General features: G+C 35.5%; 1 protein-coding gene across 2 annotated transcripts in view; it reads right to left on the reverse strand.

The window, feature by feature from the left end:
• The window catches only part of USP37 (ubiquitin specific peptidase 37), an 81,051-nt gene that overhangs the window by 27,356 nt on the left and 35,652 nt on the right, over window positions 1–18,043 (reverse strand). For both annotated transcript variants that reach the window (XM_037029165.1, XM_037029164.1), the window contains 7 exons: window positions 11,275–11,406; window positions 10,795–10,918; window positions 10,110–10,300; window positions 6,283–6,400; window positions 4,618–4,697; window positions 2,838–3,002; window positions 1,071–1,136 (listed from right to left, as the gene is read on the reverse strand). In XM_037029165.1, the coding sequence (XP_036885060.1) occupies window positions 1,071–1,136; window positions 2,838–3,002; window positions 4,618–4,697; window positions 6,283–6,400; window positions 10,110–10,300; window positions 10,795–10,918; window positions 11,275–11,406 (876 nt within the window). The remainder of the gene's footprint in view (window positions 1–1,070; window positions 1,137–2,837; window positions 3,003–4,617; window positions 4,698–6,282; window positions 6,401–10,109; window positions 10,301–10,794; window positions 10,919–11,274; window positions 11,407–18,043) is intronic.

The following is an 18,043-nucleotide window of genomic DNA, read 5'->3' on the forward strand; positions in this document are numbered from 1 at the left end:
ATCATGAAGCTCAATGAAATCATCTCTTTCTTGAAACTATAGTGATTTGGTACATAAAGAGTGCATTCCATTAATAATTACTATATTCACAGAAGGCAGCTTGCCTGTAGTAATGAAAAATATTCATCCTGTAAATGCATCACTTGCTCACTTTCTAAGCAGCCAAGTGGTATTGCTCATTTGTATCTTGAGAACGGGCAAGAGTATTCATATCGGTACCATTTCAGATTTCTAGTCATGTTAGTCATCTGGTTTTAATTGCACTGAAAAATAATTAACAGGAGGAAAAGAAAATAGCAATTCCCAAATGTCATTTTATGGTAATATAATCCCCCCCAAAGCCCTTAAACAACAAAAGTGTCTTTTCTAAAAGTATTTTTTTGGACAACAAATTTTCAGGAAAACTAATTTTAAAGACTAATGACAAGTAAGTCATTTAGAAGTGTCTAATCAGGAACTATGTGGTTCTAGTTTAGGTAAAGAACAGGGATATTTTTTAAAAAGCATTTGCTTCCTTCTTGGACAAACTTTTGGTCATCAATCAATCAATCAATCGATAGATAGATAGATAAATAAATAAATAAATAAAACATTTGCAGAGTAGCTACATTCTAATGTGTGTTTGCTTTTGTCTCCTTTCAGAACAGCTCCAGCTCATTGTGTAAAACAAGAAGTCCCAGACTGGCTAGCAACAAGTAATAAGATATTTTGGGATTTCCATGTGTATCTTTGAAGAACAGTGCTTTATATCAATATGGGTTGTTTCAGCCCTTTAATCCTTAAAATTCCTCATCGTCAGTCAATTATTCTACAGATGAAGGATGAAAATATTACATATTAACAGATGATTTAAGATACTATAGAACAAAATTTTGAGAGGACCATGTGAAATTGTTTCACTGTTAAAAACTTCTAATACCCTAGATTATAGTTTAAAGCAGATTCAGGAACACTTCAAAGTACAGAAATACAGAGCAGTTATCATGCAAAAAGAGAAACAAGGAAAAGGGGAGGGGATAAGCCAAATCCTTAAAAATACAAATTTTGGGTATAAAAGAAATATAACTCACTTTGAAGGTGTAGAAGGGCTGGTGATGCAGGAATTCACCATTTGAGAGGCTTTCAATGGTCTAGAACTATAAAAAAATTAGAAAATATATATATAATTACATTATTAACATATATATTTAACTTACAAAACGAATTATTCTGCACTATAGACTCTTACATATCTTAAAAAAAAATCAAACGTTTATACTACCTCTACTAGCTACAGAGGCCAAAAGAGAAAACAAAATACTATCGCCGGCCTCTCCTTCATCCAATGACCTCATTAAATAAAGAGCACTGGAAACAAAATCACAAAGGTAATGCATATAAAAAAAACAGCTTGGGAAAAATTATCTTGTCTTAGTACTTTACTTTTAAGCAATAAAATAACAACAGCTCTCATTTTTTGAGGGCTTACTAGATGTCATGCACTACAGTAAGAATGTATGTATTTCCCATCATTTAAGTTTACAAGCACCCTATTATTTTCCCTATGAATAGGTCAAGGAATGTGTCCAAAGTCTTAAGGCTATTAAATTATAGTCAGGTAGCCTGGGTCAGGCCTGTGATTATGTATAAAGAGCCCACACTGATGGTTTGATACAGTACTACTGCCAGAAAGAGCAATAACTCTACCAGGAGAGGGTAGCTGCTTCAAGCAAAATAAAAAACAAAACAACGAAGAACCGAAAACCACATATATTTCAAAGAAAGGCCTTAAGACAAAAATCCAGATACAATAATAATTGCTGGGAACACATTTCTATTAGTAGACTTGTTAACACCTTTAGTATAAATTTATATAATGTAGTATATATTTAAATGATTAACCCAGGAGAAACACACTTTTACAAAACTGTATCAATTCACATTAGCAAATGTTCATTCACTTTCTGAAATGTCTATTATTCTACTTTAGCCAAAGTAGAGTATTAAGAAAATTATTTCATCTCCCTGGAATTCTTCTGTAAAATTAAGAATTTAGAAAAAAAATCTCTAAAATCCTTTTCACCTCTAAAGTTCTCAACTTTATGACTATCAAACTAGAGTTCAGGTATAAAAAAGAACTATAATACACAGTTTCAAAGTAATGAAACTATGCAAAAGAAAGTTCAGAGAAGTTCTCAGGTTTCCCCAGAATACATGATGAAGCAAAATAAAAATTAAAGGTTACTTCTTTTCACATGTAAAAATTTCTAGAAGCCACTGAAGTTCTACACTTCTCTTGGTAATAATACATTTATGAAGATATAATATATTTTTGGGAGCCCAGTATAACATTTAATACCCTATTTCCCAGATTTGAATAGTCCAAAGAGTCAGTAAAGGCATTTGTTAAAAATATTGAGTCCTGAGTCCTATCTTAGATCTAATGAAACAGATCTTCTAGCGAAAGAACACAGAAATCAATATTTTAGTTGTTCAGGTGACTTTTATGAGCATGCAAATTAAGTTTCTATTCCAACACGTATCAACCTGTCTTCTAGTGATCTAAAAGCATAAGAGCATTGCCTTAAAAGATGACTAATTAATTATGAAAGGCAACTAATGTACTTGGAAGAATTCTGCTTAAGCATTTTATTACTTCAATTTACTACTTCAGATACTTTAAGAAGGCAGTTAATTTAACACAAAATCCCCAAATAAAGCCAAATTAAAATCTCCTCTTGGTCTGATTTTACCCAGGAATTGTGTTATCTATCTAGCTCAATCATTCTTTTAATTAAATTATTAAAGCGTTCCTATTTTAAAAGCAAAGGCAAAGATATTCTCTCTCAAGGACTTACACTGCCACATGTGCACTCCAACCGAGGGGAAAGGGTGGTTTTGTATTTTCAGTGCAATGAGACGAAAGGGTAAGATATCTCGGAATGATGACCTGCTGCCCAATCTTGTTGTTAAGTGAGAGAGTGATATTGAAGCTATATCGCTTCAAATGAAGAATGAGGATCCTGAAAACAGGAAATGATCACATTACTAGTCTGTACATAACAAAGGTAGCCCTCTTATAGGTGAAAAGAGATCACAGCAACTAACCATGTTAGATAGCTCTTGATTTAAAGAATACATTTGACCAAACTAAACATTTGGCAGAAGAACATCTACTAACTATCTGCCTCGTGCTAGGCACTGTGCTAGGTATTAAAAATACAAATAAAAATAAAACACTGGCCCTGGCTGGTGTAGCTCAGTGGATTGAGCGCGGGCCTGCGAACCACATGATTGCGGTTCAATTCCCAGTCAGGGTACATGCCTGGGTTGCAGGCCAGTTCCTGGCAGGGGACACACCAGAGGCAACCATACATTGATATTTCTCTCTCTCTCCTTCCTTTCCCCTCTAAAAATAAATAAATAAAATCTTTTAAAAAATAAATAAATAAAAACAAAACACTGGCATTTAGGTTAAATGTAACATTCCTAGAGAAACAAAACACACCAACCCCCACCCCCACATCAGATAGTAACACTAAGTTTTTAAATACTAATATTAATATTGCATTAAATTCTTAAACTATTTGCTTCAATATTATGTAGCTTTAAAAAACAGGTGTTATAATTTTAACTAAAGTGTTAAAATAGCCCTATGTTTGATGGTGAGTTTTTTCAAGATGATTTCTGACAAAAAGTATTCTTATTTCAGTAGATTTTCTCTGAAGAAAGCTAAGAGAGAAATAGAAAAATTTTCTCCACTTAGTAGTTCTGCAAAATTTCATGGCACATCTGGTTGGTGGGTCTGAAAAGGCTTTTAGCTGTTAAAAACACTTAAAAAAAAAAGATGTATTCCATTTATTTTTTATCTTTTGCTGTTTTGTTTTTTAAAATCATTTTATTATTGTTCAATTATAGTTTTCTGCATTTACCCCCTACCACAACCCACCACCCCAGCCCAACCCACCTCCCTCCCTTGCCCACCCCTGCCAATTTGGTTTTGTCCAAAGTGTCCTTTATAGTTGCTCCTAAAACACTTCTTTTTAGTTAATATTGTGGCAACCATCTCATCTCTGACATAGAGCATAATCTTTCCCTGATGGACTAGTTACACTTCACAGTGTACAGGAACACTTTAATTACCAAATTTCAGAACTCTTATGGGAATAAATCTCAATTCTAGGCAAAAACAGTTTCTGATTCATGCTAAACTGTTTCCTTTCTTACCATATACATACACCTTCATCACAAAAGCCACAACCTCAAAAATTTGTAAATTGTAGTTAACTCTATTTTTCTTTCAAAAAATATGCTACAGAATTCACAACCTTTAAATTCACAACTCGAGAAAACACAAGGATACAAACTAATGTGAAGAGACTAAAATTAGTATCATATGTCAAATATTTTGACTAAATTTTCAAATAATCATACCAAAAGTAAAAAGGTACTATGAAAGAGACAGATCCGACCTCCCAAACCCCCCCCTTTCTTCTGCCATCCACATCTGCATCCTCTGCCCTCCTCATCGTCCAGCTGTGCTGACTCTCTTTACCAATCCATTCTGGTAAACCTCACTTATTCAGTAATATTTCTAAGATCTTTAAAGAAGAAAAACTAAAGAGCACTTAATTTTACCTGGGCAGCCTGTTAAATTTGTGCCTGACAAGCGCACACTTCCCATTACACTTCTCACAGGAATACTCAAGTTCTTCTGTCTGTAGAAAGACAGGAGGGAAAAATAAAGAAGCATGAAGCTGAATCAGCATTACCCCATTAAATCCTACTAATCTCTCGTCATACTACTTCAGTGGAATGACAACTACGACCAGTTTCATTGTTTCCAGAGTCACGAACCTTGCTGAACTAAGACCTAATCTTCAAAATACAGTTACAATATTATATCCTGTTTCAGAATTTCTAATTTCTCTTTTTAATTTAACTCTTGTTCAAGTACTGTTTTCTTTCTTGTATTCCCAGCCCCGCTCTAATTTCCTTTTTTTTAAAACAAGGAAACACCTTAATCAAGGTTACACCTTAAATATCTATGACAATAACTAGATGGTACAGCATCAGATTCTCAATCTTTTCCCCATGAATACACAAGAACCACCGTCAAGAGTATACCCAAACTTAACATTTGGCCAGAGCAAATAAGATCACCTTCAGGTTACTTGAAGTTCCTGGTCTGTTTGTTAGGTGTAACTACCCCTTTCTTATAATGGGACTCAATCTTCTTGTAACAGCCCCCTAAAAACAACTGCTTTAAAAGAATCAAAGTTTGGGGTGAATATCATTACCTAGAGAAAACTGAAATAAGAAACCCTTAATGAAACAGGGGTAAAGATACCTAAGAAAAACCTTAAATCCTATGGTAATTACAAGAATAGTAAGGAATAATTAAAACAAAAGGAAAAGCAGAGTATCTTTGGGTGGAGCTAAATGTTCATCATTTAAAACACAAAGTTTTTTTTTTAAACTTTAGGGAGACACAATTCTTCTCATTTGCTACAACAAAACAAGAACCACTATTATAAAGACAGAGAGTTATAATCCTGCCCTGGCTGGAGTAGTTCAGTGGATTGAGCGTGCGTGGGCTGTGAACCAAAGGGTCATTGGTTCGATTCCCAGTCAGGGCACATGCCTGGGTTGTGGGCCAGGTCCCCAGAGAGGTGACATGAGAGGCAACCATACACTGATGTTTCTTTCCCTCCTTTTCTCTTTCCTTTTCCCTCTCTCTAAAAATAAATAGATTAAATCTTAAAAAAAAAAAAAAGAGTTATAATCCTGGCAAATTTCCATCAGTTACAAGGACTGCTACACAATAGGTCCCAGAATATCTGTAACAGTGTATTACAGACCCAAATACATATTTACAGCTTTGGATAAAACTGACTCTTCCTTTGTTGTTTCTAACAGGGTACATACAACCTAAGGAAAGCAAAGAGTATTTTTTTATTCCTCAGATCTTAGTATACTCACTTACATAGTGTCTTCAATTTTAACCCACATTTTAGCATGTGTCACTTCTTATGCTTCAAAAATTAGTATTTATTTATAAGTAGCTGCTTCCAAGGTTGTCTAAAACACTTGCTGTTCAGTCAAATGTATAATCTACTCAAGCAATCAATTTTCTTCAATGAGTTTTATCAAGCTTTTAAAAATATCATTTATTAATTATTTCTCATTTGTTTTCCCTGCAAGAATTTTGTCCACATTCTGCCTTAAAGAAACCAACTTCAAATATATGATTTCTGATATGTAAAATTTAGTTATATAAAAATACCAAAAGATACTACTTGCCCTAAAGAAAAGATCAAGAGAATCCTGAATTGACCGTGGAGGAAGTGGTTTTTTCCTTCGAGGAAGGTCGATGGAGAGGTCATTAAACTGCTCTCTTTTGGGAATAATCTCTCCGCATCTGTAAGAATAAAAGAAGACAAATCTAAGCATTCAGAAGCCTAACTGCAACACAAAATAAACACAGATACACTTCAGAAACACTGTTCCCCTACAGAACTTATCAAGTACTGACAGACTATGACTAGGCATAAGAAACATACAACATTTAAGACATATTTACTTTAACCCTTATTAAATAAACACAGGCAGAACTTCAACTGTAAGTATTTAAGCACTTTCTTAAAATGTGAAAAGGCCTCTAGGTACCAAGACCCCAGCATTTTGGAAAAAAGGCAGGAAGCTACTTTGGTTAGAACAGAATGAGCAAAAGGAAGATTGGTAGGAGATGAAGTCAGAGTTCACTAGGAGATAAAGATTGCTCAAAGATGATCATAAAGAGTTCTGTAGACCATGGTAAGGATTTCAGCTTTTAAGGGTTACAAAGAGAAGACTGACAGGAACTAATTTTCATTTTAAATGATCACTTTGACTAATGTGTTTAAAACAGACCACAGAGAAACAAGAAAGGAAACACAGAGACCAGTTTAGAAGGAAAGCAACAATCCAGGCAAGAGATGATAGTAGCATAGTCCAAAGTAGCGGCAGTGGAGGTAGTAAAAAGGGGTCAGACTCTGGATGTATTGTGAGCAGCTGAAATGGTTTGCTGACATTAGATGTACCAGTGCAGGAGAAAGAAAAGAGTTCAGAAATACACTTCCAGAAATGTCATTATCGAGATAGGGAAGATGATAGGAGGAGGTTCTACAGGGCATATTAAGTACTTTAATTTTAGATATTTTAAGTTCTTCAAATGAAGAGTTCATAATTATTCATATTTGAGGATATACTGAAATGCCATATAATAAAAAACCAGTCAATTTAAAAAAATAGGTATTTTGGCAAACTGACCAAGCCAACCTACAGCAAGAAGGGAAAGAGACTAAACATGGAAAATTACAATGAGAAATAAGGTATATGGAATTTTCCTTCAACCAGAAACTATTTTGTGTTTAAAGAACAGTCTGAAAGAAAATTATTTCTAAAGCAAGGAAGGCAAGGCCTTTGAGGAGACAACTGTAGCACTGCAGTCCCACAGAACCATGTAGCCTCCCACACTCGCCAACTCCTGGGCCACTGTTCAGCCTAGCTGCCTGGTGCACCCACATCCCGTGAGCAATATCGCTCCATGTACCAGCGTACACACCGCAACTGTCGGACACCTGACATTTGGGAGCTGCACAACTGCAGTGCCTGACTGACGCTGTTGGCACAATGCAGCAGCCACCACTTTGATGTGGTCTTTTTAAAAAAAATCTTTACCCTGAGGACATTTTGTCATTGTTTTGGAGAGAAAAGGAGAGTGGAAGGGAGAAAAACATTGATTGGTTACCTCCTGTACAGGTCTGGATTGGAGGTGAACCTGCAGCCTAGGTATATGCCCTGACTGGGGCTAGAACCTGCAACCTTTTGGTAATGGGACAATGCTCCAACCATGTGAGCCACACTCGCGAAGGCTTAATGTGGTATTCTTTCCCCCTATGGACATTTCTATCAGAAGTGACTGAAATTTGCCCATCAAAAGAAATTTGGTTGGTACTCCCACAATTAAATGAAATAAAAATCAAAAACTGCTTTTCTCTCTGACTTGAACAAATTTTGTTCAGAAAGTACACTGGAAGAAAGGGAAGGATGGCTGTCTGCCATATTATGGAGCTGGCCAAAAACTTCGTTTAGTTTTTTCTGTATAATAGCTCTAGCAGTGATTAGTTGCCTTTAACTTCATTCAAAATAATGGTTAGACTGTATTGTGACAGCGCCACCATCAGTGTACATTAAAAAAAAAAACCTCACCAAAATTGTTGAGTTTTTTGTGCAGCCATTTTAATATTGAACATGGAAGAAAATACGCAACATTTTTGGTATGTTATGCTTTATTATTTCAAGAAAGTTAAAAACACAACTGAAACACACACACACACACAAATTTGTGCAGTGTATGGAGAAGTTGCTGTGCCTGATCAAACATGTCAAAAGGGGTCTGCAAAGTTTCTTGGTACTATTGACATTGTGGCCAAATAATTCTTTGCTGTAGGGCTTGTCTTATTCATTGGAAAGTGTTTAGCAGCACCCCTGGCTTCTACCCACTAGAAGCCAATAGCGGGAGATAGCCAACATACTCAAAGTATGCAAATCAGTAAAGTTACTGGTGAAAATAAAAAAAAAATCAGTCTTTTATTTAATGGAAAAAACTAAACAAACCCTTTGGCTTGTTTAGCCAAATAGTAACTGCTGATGGGTTCTCTAGCTTTTATAAGAAGATACGCTGCACTTGTAAGGCCTGGACTTTTTCTTTAAAAAGTAACTTATCCACTGAAGGGAAAAGGGCTGAAGAAATCATGAAGTTAAGAAATGTCATAGATTAGTGTCCACATTCCACATCAGTGTTCGAAATTCTAACCAAAAATACTAGAATGTTTAAGTTGGAAGAGACCTCAAGGAACACTATCATTTTGAGCAACCTAAGAAAAATAGATATATATGGAAGCCAGAAAATGGAGAGCAAATAGATATACGGGTGTTGAGTATTTCTACAGAGTTCCAGCATAAATGGAAGAAAAGCAGTATTCAGAGAATAATTTCCTTAAACTAAACACTAAATTTTCAGATGAAAAAGCTCCATATTAAAAGCAAAATTAACAAAAAATGTCTATACCCCGATGTACTAGTGAAACTGTGAATTTCCAATAAATAAGGAAGATTTTCAGGAAGAAATAGATTACCCACAAAATCAGGTTTCTCCCTAGTGACATAGAGTAACAAGATACAACCAAACAGCATACACAATATTTTGAGGGGTAAGGTAAAATGACTGAATGATTCTATATTAAGTCATTTATGAAAGCCACAGAAATAATTCTCACTTACATGGAGCTGTGAAGAATTCCACTGCCTTTGAAAAATTGTATTTAGAGATGTACTATCAATAACTGGAAGAGCCCTGACCAGTGTGGCTCAGTTATTAGCTGGGCGTCATCCAGCAAAGCAACAGATTGCTAATTAAATTCCCAGTCAAAGCTCATGCCTGGATTGCAGGTTCAGTTCCCAGTCAAGGAAGATGTGAGAGGCAACTCACCAATGTTTCTCTCACTCTCTTTCTCCTTCCCTTTCCCTCTCTCTAAATAAATAAATAAATTCTTGAAGACTAATTAAAATAGAACCTTTTAATATGATATAATGAATGTGGAATTATTTAAATGTAGAAAGTAAATCTGAATAACTACATGTTTACATTAGTTATTAAAAAGCATTGCAGAAGTTAAAAAATATCCAAATTTTGATCTATTTTGTAAAAATCCATTATTAAAAATGATTTTTTCATTCAACAAAATATGCAACTAAGAGGAACAAGTCTTTTCAGGGTAAAAAGAACTCAAAGAACCTGATATTCCACACAGTGAAGAAAACACACACACACACCCCTGCCCCCCGCAAAGAAGGGGTAGATTCAAAATTGTTATCACTAAAGCATATGACAAAACATTTAAGTATGCCTAAATTCTCAACCAACCAAGCATTTTTATGAAAGATAATGACACTGGAAAAAGATGTCTGTATTTATGTTTTTCCATGACATAAGAATAAAGATAAGAATTGAAACTTCCATGAGAGCTTCAATCCCTTGCCATAAACAATCAAGAGGAAAAGGCGGTTTCTTGGAGACTACTTACGCTTTGCAGATAATGGAGTGCTGCACTTCAAACTCCAAATTAGTGATCACAGGGCAAGTATATACCCTAGTGGCTGAAATATCTGGCAAATTTTCTTCTCCAGGAACAGGTTCAATTTTCCAAGTTTTATTTAATTTTTCCATATCCTCTTTTAGCTGATCTAAGCACTGACTTAGAAATTCATGAGCATCCTAAGAAGGCACAATATGTTTTATCAGATCAAAACATTTTAGTCATAATAACAGCTTATCAACACTGTGATTTATTAAAACTAAGCACTTGAAAGTCAACACATTATATTAAAAAGACCAAATTTAATCTCACAATTTACATACTTTGTGAATAAGAACGAATGATGAATTTTATATTCTTTAGTATCAGTGAGATTAGTATGAATAAATAATTGAATCACTTCTTGTTCTTTTTAAAGGTGATTTAAAAAAACACTCTTTGTAGCTAAAATAGCCCAAGTTGCTGCACTGATAGACCACATGTGTATTATTAAAAGCTGATAAAATACACAGAAAAGTCACACTAAACCTTACCAGAAATCCTCAGGTTTTTCAACCTGTGATGAACACAACATATGTATACAAATCTCACTTTAAAATAAAAATCAGGTAACACACTAAAATCATTTCAAGTTCCCCTATTTCTAAAGTGTTTAAAAACCGTTGATACTTACATTCTGCATATAACCAGAAAATCTCTCTGCTGTAGCAGAAATGGCATTTTTAACTTTCTTGAGTAAATCTTTTTTGGTCTCTGAATTACAGGTATCTTTTTTAACAAGCAAGTGTGCAAAGCGTCTGGTAAAACAAAAGAGACCAGTTTCACACGTTTTACAAAACACTGAATGGTATTCTATTTTAAAGACTGTTAACATAGCACATTAAATTTTAAGTGTCTAACAGGGGGAGGGTAAGAATAGTATGGGAAATGTAGAAGCCAAAGAACTTACAAGTATGACACATGGACATGAACTAAAGGGGTGGAATGTGGTTGGGAGGGAATGTGCAGGGTACAGGGGAGTGAAGGGGGAAAAATGGGACAACTATACTAGCATAATCAATAAAATATATTTAAAATTTTTTTAAGCTTCTAAAACTCCATTATTCTATGATCAATAAGGTAAAAGGTTACTTAGTAAGTACATAACAGTTACCTGATAAGTGCATTGGGTGGAATTTTTTTCCATGGGATACCTTGCTTAAGCAAGTCATTTGCAAATGACTGGAGTGAAAACAGAGATTGTAAAATAGCATTCATGTAGCAGGTATTTCCCAAGTTGGAGAAGCTGAAAACAAACAAAAAAATACTTTTGAAGACAACGGTAGTTCCTAAAGTGTTCACTAGAGCAGGGGTTTCTCCAGTAAAGAATGTATCAGAATCACCAGGAGGGCTTATTAAAAAACAAATTGCTGGGCCCCAACTTCAGAGTTTCTCATTCTGGACAAAGGTGCAAAAACATGCATTTCAAAAAGGATCTCAGTTGATGGTGATGCTGCTGGTTTGGGGACCGCACTATGAGAACCACTGCATTATAACAATTTAGTTTTATCTCAAGAAAAATCATACACTTTCAAATAAACACTAAAAAGGACTAGGGAGTATCCTGGCTGAAGTAGCTCAATTGGTTGGGCATTATCCCATTAACCTAGCTGGTTAGTATTCCTGGTTGGGGTGCATGCCTGGGTTGTAGGTAAGGTCGTCTGGGGTATGTGTGGAAGGCAACCAATCGATGTTTCTCTCTTACACTTGCCCTCTCTTTCTTCCTCCCTTCTCCTCTCTCTCAAAAAAAAAAAGTAATAAAATAAAAACCAAAAAAGTAAAATTAAAAAATATATATTTTTCTGACCATAAGACACACCTATGTTTTAGAGAATAGAAAAAAATTTTGAAGCAAAAATGTGGTAAAATATTTAATAATGTAAGTAATGTAATATTTCACCAATGTAAATGTAAACAGAACTCAATGGCAGCATTAACAACCATTATTCCTCCCAAATTGGGGGTGGTGGTGGTAGTTGCGTCTTATAGTCCAAAAAACACGGTAGATACCTAAAAAGGACTAGGGATTTATCCAAAGAGCTACTTGTTCTTAGAACCACTGGGTCATAGAATCCAGGGTGGGGCAAAGTAGGTTTATAGTTGTGAGTACAAAAAACAGAGTTTATTCTTGTATTACTATTTCTTAATCACTCTATTATTTTCTACAAGAACAACTGTAAACCTACTTTTGCTCCACCCTATACGTGTTGTGTTTAGCTTTAATGGGTACTACACCACTATTTTTTAAAGGTTTATTTTATTCTCATTTGAGGGCATGTTCATTGAGTTTTAGAGAGGGGGGAGAGAGAGAAGCACAGATGTGAGAGAGAAACATCCATCAGTCAGTTGCTTCTCACACATGCCCCAACAGGGGTCTGAACCTGTAACCTAGGTAGCTGCCCTGACCAGGAATTGAACCAGTGACCTCTCCTGCACAGGATGACTCCAAACAACAGAGCCACACTGGCCAGGTACCTATTTTTAAAAACTTTTATTTGGAGGTATTCTCAAACTTTTAGAAAAGTTATACAAAAATAATGCTCTTTACCTAGATTCACCAAATGAACCTTTTGCACTATATGCCCTATCATTTCATACTGCTCTATTTCCCCCCCGAAACCATTTGAGAGTAAGTTGCAGAAATCATACCCCTTTAGCTCTAAATAGGCAGGGTGCATTTCATAAAAACAAAAATATTCCCTTATATAATCAGAGTATAGCATTATAAAATTTAATGCTAATAAAATATTCTTATCTACTATACTTTCTTTAATCCAGTTTTGTGAAATAACCCAAAATAGCATTTTTTCCCTCTCTCTCTAAATACAAGATTCAGTCCAGGATAACAGAATACATTTAGTTTTCATTTCTCTTTAGTTTGCTTTAATCTGGAATAATTCTTCAGCTTTCTCTTTCATGACACTGACATTGGTGAAGAATATAGTTCCCTCCCACCCCTGGTTTTTAATGGACTGTTCTTCATACTGGTTATTCTATTTTGTCATGATGAGATTTCAACCAGTCTGGAAGAGTACAGAGTAATGCATAGTGACACTGTGTTCTTGCAAGGATACCACATCCAGAGGCATGTGATGTATGTACTGCTCAGTGGTGACGTCAATTTTGAACAGCCTTAAGAATTTCACTTCAGACTATGAGAAAGTATCAGGGTACGGAATTATCCTATCACCATAAACAATGAAAAAAAAACTAGACAAAATACTGGACAATGGGCAGGACTGTGATCCTTAAAAGAAGGGAAACAGAGTCAGCTGTACTATTATGCTGGCTTTCAGCCTGGAGGCAATTCGACAACTGCAGTCCAAGCAAAGATACCCAAACAGAACTCAGAAATCTTGAGTTGAAAGAAACTGGGAGTCTGAGAGGCTGAGACCGCTAAAATTTCAGGACCCCAAAACAGGGAGACATGCAAAGAGCTCCAGATAGCTACACAGAAGACTGTTTGAGCATTCAGACAAACAGCAACTTATGCATGCTTAGGGTAAAGCCCCATGACACCAGGAAGAACTTCAAGGAAAAGAATGCTTACTGGAGAGCTTTTAAGCCAATCTCCAGATCTCATGATAGACCTAAAATTGTTTGAGTTGCCACTAGTCAGAGAGAATTGAGAGACCTAGATGAATTCATAGGGTATTAGTCCATGCTTTAGGGAAAGAATGAAATTAACCTTAGAGTAAAGGCCCCTCTAGATTTGACCCCAAAGAACTGAACTACAAGTCTTAAAACAATAAAATCTAATTGCAGACAAGGATATTAAAAGTTGTAAATACGCTCCATGTGATCAAGAATGTGAAGGAAAACAAACACAATGAGGAAGAAAATGGAAGACAGTTAAAAGCCCCAAATTAAACTTCTAGAGATAAAAGCACAATATTTGAAATGAAAAATTAACTGAATGAGATTAATAGCATATTAAACATCAAAGACAGTATCAGTGAACTTTAACACTCAGCAATACAATATAAAAAAGAAAGTATCTATACATTTTAATATAAAAATATTTTATATAATTTAAAATAAAATACATACTTTGTAAATTATTAAATATAATGTGATTATATTTTATATAATCTTTTATATCCTTACATATTCTACTTTATTGGGTATCAGGATGGCAATCCCTGCTTTCTTATTGTTTCCAGTAGACTGCTAAACCTCTCTACTTTCCTTTATTTTAAGACTTTAAAAATCACTGTTCTAGGATTATCTCTAATACACAGCATGGTTCAGTTCTGCCTTATGAGCAAATTTGAAAACATTTTTCTTTATTATATGAGTTAGCCCCATCACATTTCTTGATATTACTGATATATCTGGACTCAACTCTGCCATTTTATGATATAATTTTACTTACCTATGTGGTGTGTTTTAGAAATATTTCTTTTCATTGAAAAAATATTTGTATTTTTTAATTTTAGTGGTTATATCTGTATTTATACTTTTCTTTCCTGTCTCTGTAGTTTACTTATTTATTTTAAAAACACCTTATTTATTTATCTTTAGAGGGGAAGAGAAGGAGAGAGGGAGAGAAATATCAATGTATGGTTGCCTCTCATGCATCCCCTGCCACGAACTGGCCTGCAACCCAGGCATGTGCCCTGACTGGAAATCGAACTGCGATCCTTTGGTTCTCAGGCCCACGTTCAATCCACTGTAGCTCAATCCACTGAGCTACACCAGCCAGGGCTCTATAGTTTATTTTTAAATTGTGATAAAATATTCATAACATAAAATCTACCATTCTGAGTGTGTAATTCAATGGCATTAAGTATATTCATAATGTTGTGGAACCATCACCACATTCTATTTTCAGGCCTTTTTCATCTTCTCAACCAGGAACTCTGTCCCCATTAAGTAATACGTAAGTCCCCATTCCCCTCCCCTAACCTCTGGTAGCTGCTATTCTACTTCCTGTCTCCATGAATTTGACTCCTCTAGATACCATATAGAAGCAAAATCATGTAGTATTTGTCCTTCGTGTCTAGCTTGTTTCATTTAACATGACATCCTCAAGGTTCACCCATGCTACAGTATGTGTCAGAAGTTTCTTCCTTTATAAATAAAATTTTAAAAGTATTTTATTGATTACACTACTACAGTTGTCCCATTTTATTCTTCCCCTTTACACTCCTCTGTCTGGTATTCCTCTTCCCTCTAGCATTCCTCTCCTTAGTTCATGTCCATGGGTTGTATATATAAGTTCTTTGGCTTCTCCATTTTATATATTATTCTTAACCACCCTGTCTATTTTGTACCTACCAATTATGCTTCTTATTCCCTGTACCTTTCCCCACTCTCCCCCTGCCCCTCCCCCACTGATAACCCTCCACGTGATCTCCATTTCTGTGAATCTGTTCCTGTTCTAGTTGTTTGCTTAGTTATTTGTTTTTAGGTTCGGGTGTTGATAGCTGTGAGTTTGTTATATTATTGTTCATAGTTTTCATCTTTTTCTTATATAAGTCCCTTTAGGCCTTGGTGATGATGAACTCCTTTAATTTGACCTTATCTGGGAAGCACTTTATCTACCCTTCCATTCTAAACGATAGCTTTGCTGGATCAAGTAATCTTGGATGTAGGTCCTTGCTTTTCGTGACTTAAAATACTTCTTTCCAGGCCCTTCTTGCCTGCAAGTTTTCTTTTGATAAATCAGCTTATAGTCTTATAAGAATTCTTTTGTAGGTTAACTCTCTTGCTCTTTTCTCTTGCTGCTTTTAAGATTCTCTCATCTTTATTCTTTTTAAATTTTAATTGCTGTTCAAGTACACTTTTCTGTAGATTCTCTCATCTTTAATCTTGGGTAATTTAATTATGATGTGTCTTCCTGTGTTCTTCTTTGGATCCAACTTATTTCTGACTCTCTGAGCTTCCTGAACTTGTATGTCTATTTCCTTCACCAGGTTGGGGAAGTTTTCTTTCATTATTTTTTCAAGTACGTTTTCAATTTCTTGTTCTTCCTCTCCTCCTGCTGGCACCCCTATGATTTGGATGTTGGAACATTTAAAATTGTCCTGGAGGTTTGTAAGCTTCTTCATTTTTTTTTTTTTTTTGAATTCTTGTTTCTTCATTCTGTTCTGGTTGAAGGTTTATTTCTTCCTTCTGTTCCAAATCTTTGAGTCCCAGTTTCCTTACCTTCACTGTGGGTTCCCTGTATATTAACCTTTATTTCACTTCATAGAGCCTTCAGTTCTTCCTTTATTTTGTGACTATACTCAATCATTTTTGTGAACATCCTGATTACCAGTGTTTTGAACTCTGCATCTGATAAGCTGATGATCTCCTTATCACTTAGTTCTTTTTCACAGAGTTTTGATCTGTTCATTTGGGCAATATTTCTTGGTCTCAGTGCACCTGTTATTTTGTAAGGGGTGAGACCTTAGATATTCACCAGGGAGGGGAAACCCACTTCCCTGGCTCTCATCTGCTTTCAGTCACTTCCCTTGCTTGCCACAAGCAGATTGTGCCCTTTCAGGTGCTGTCCTGGTGCTAATTCCTGGGTGGGTGGGCTTATGTACATTCCAGGACCCCACGGGTCCCTCCAATGGACTGTCCTGTGACACTGGTGGTTTCTTCCACTGTAGCAACCTCCACAGATTTTTACAGCCAGAGATTTTTTGAGACTTTATTTTCTCATGCTGGAACCTGAGTTGCACTGTCTCCCCAGTTGTTCCTTCTGTTTTATCCCCAAGCAAATCTGCTGCCTTGCTGCACATCCTCTCTGTCCCTCCTACCAGACTGAATTAATGTTTCTTTTTTAACTCCTTTGTTGTTGGACTTCCATACAGTTCTATTTTCCGGCAGTTCTGGTTGTTTTTCGTTTTTAAATTGGTTGTTATCCTTCTTTTGGTTGTGCAAGAAAGTGAAGCATTACCTACACCTCCATCTATATTTGTCATTTCTTAAGTCTATATTTAAAATAGACTATATTTTAAACGGCATCCTTTGACTTACACCTATTACTTATGACACAATTATATTATTCTTTCTCTCTTGTGTCTCTCCTCCCATTTTCTTTTAGTTACAATTGTACTCACTGTCAGATGATTTTTTAAAAAATATTTTATTTATTTATCTTTAGAGGGGAAGGGAAGGAGAGAGGAAAAAAACATCAATGTATGGTTGCTTCTAGTGCATCCCCTGCAGGGAACTGGCCCCTGCTGGAAACTGGCCTGTAACCCAAGCATGTGCCCTGACTGGGAATCGAACCGCGATCGTCTGGCTTGCAGACTTGTCAGATGATTTAATGTTTACATACCATCCTCTATGTGTTCCCACTATTGTTCTAGTCTTAGCTCTCCAGTTGAAGACATGGAATGCTCATCATTTATTTTTAATCAATACTGCCCTCATCACCTCGTTTGAATGAAGCTTGTACTCTATAGTCCTCAGGGAACAGCATATTTATACAGCCTCTGAGTTTTTCCATTTCAAAACTTATCTTCTCCAGTTTGCATACAAAATTCATGTTCATCCCTTCTTTCATCAAGCTTCCTGAAAACGATGTTCTTTTATTATCTAGCTTTGAATAATGATGTTTAAAAGTCTGGAATCTATATTTCTTGCCCTATCTTTAAAGTCTAATAGTTGTACTAAGACGTATCTTGATCATTCAATTTTCCAGGTAAGGAGGGCTTTTTAAATTTATAGATTCAGTAATTTTATTTCGGGAAAGTTTTCCTGGGTTATAGTTTTAAGTACTAGCTGTTTTACTGTTTTGTTTTTTCTTCAGGGACTCTAATTACACACAATTTAGACTTTCCTTGGCTGTCACCCAGTTGAAAAACTTTCTCTCTGATGGTCTACACTTTACCCCATCTTCCTTCCTTGATTATTCCTGTTTTCTTCCACGACTCTTATTATTTTCT

This window comes from Sturnira hondurensis, unplaced genomic scaffold, assembly GCF_014824575.4.
Source record: "Sturnira hondurensis isolate 20B ecotype Veracruz unplaced genomic scaffold, ASM1482457v3 Scaffold0020237, whole genome shotgun sequence".
Classification (NCBI taxonomy): Eukaryota; Metazoa; Chordata; class Mammalia; order Chiroptera; family Phyllostomidae; genus Sturnira; species Sturnira hondurensis.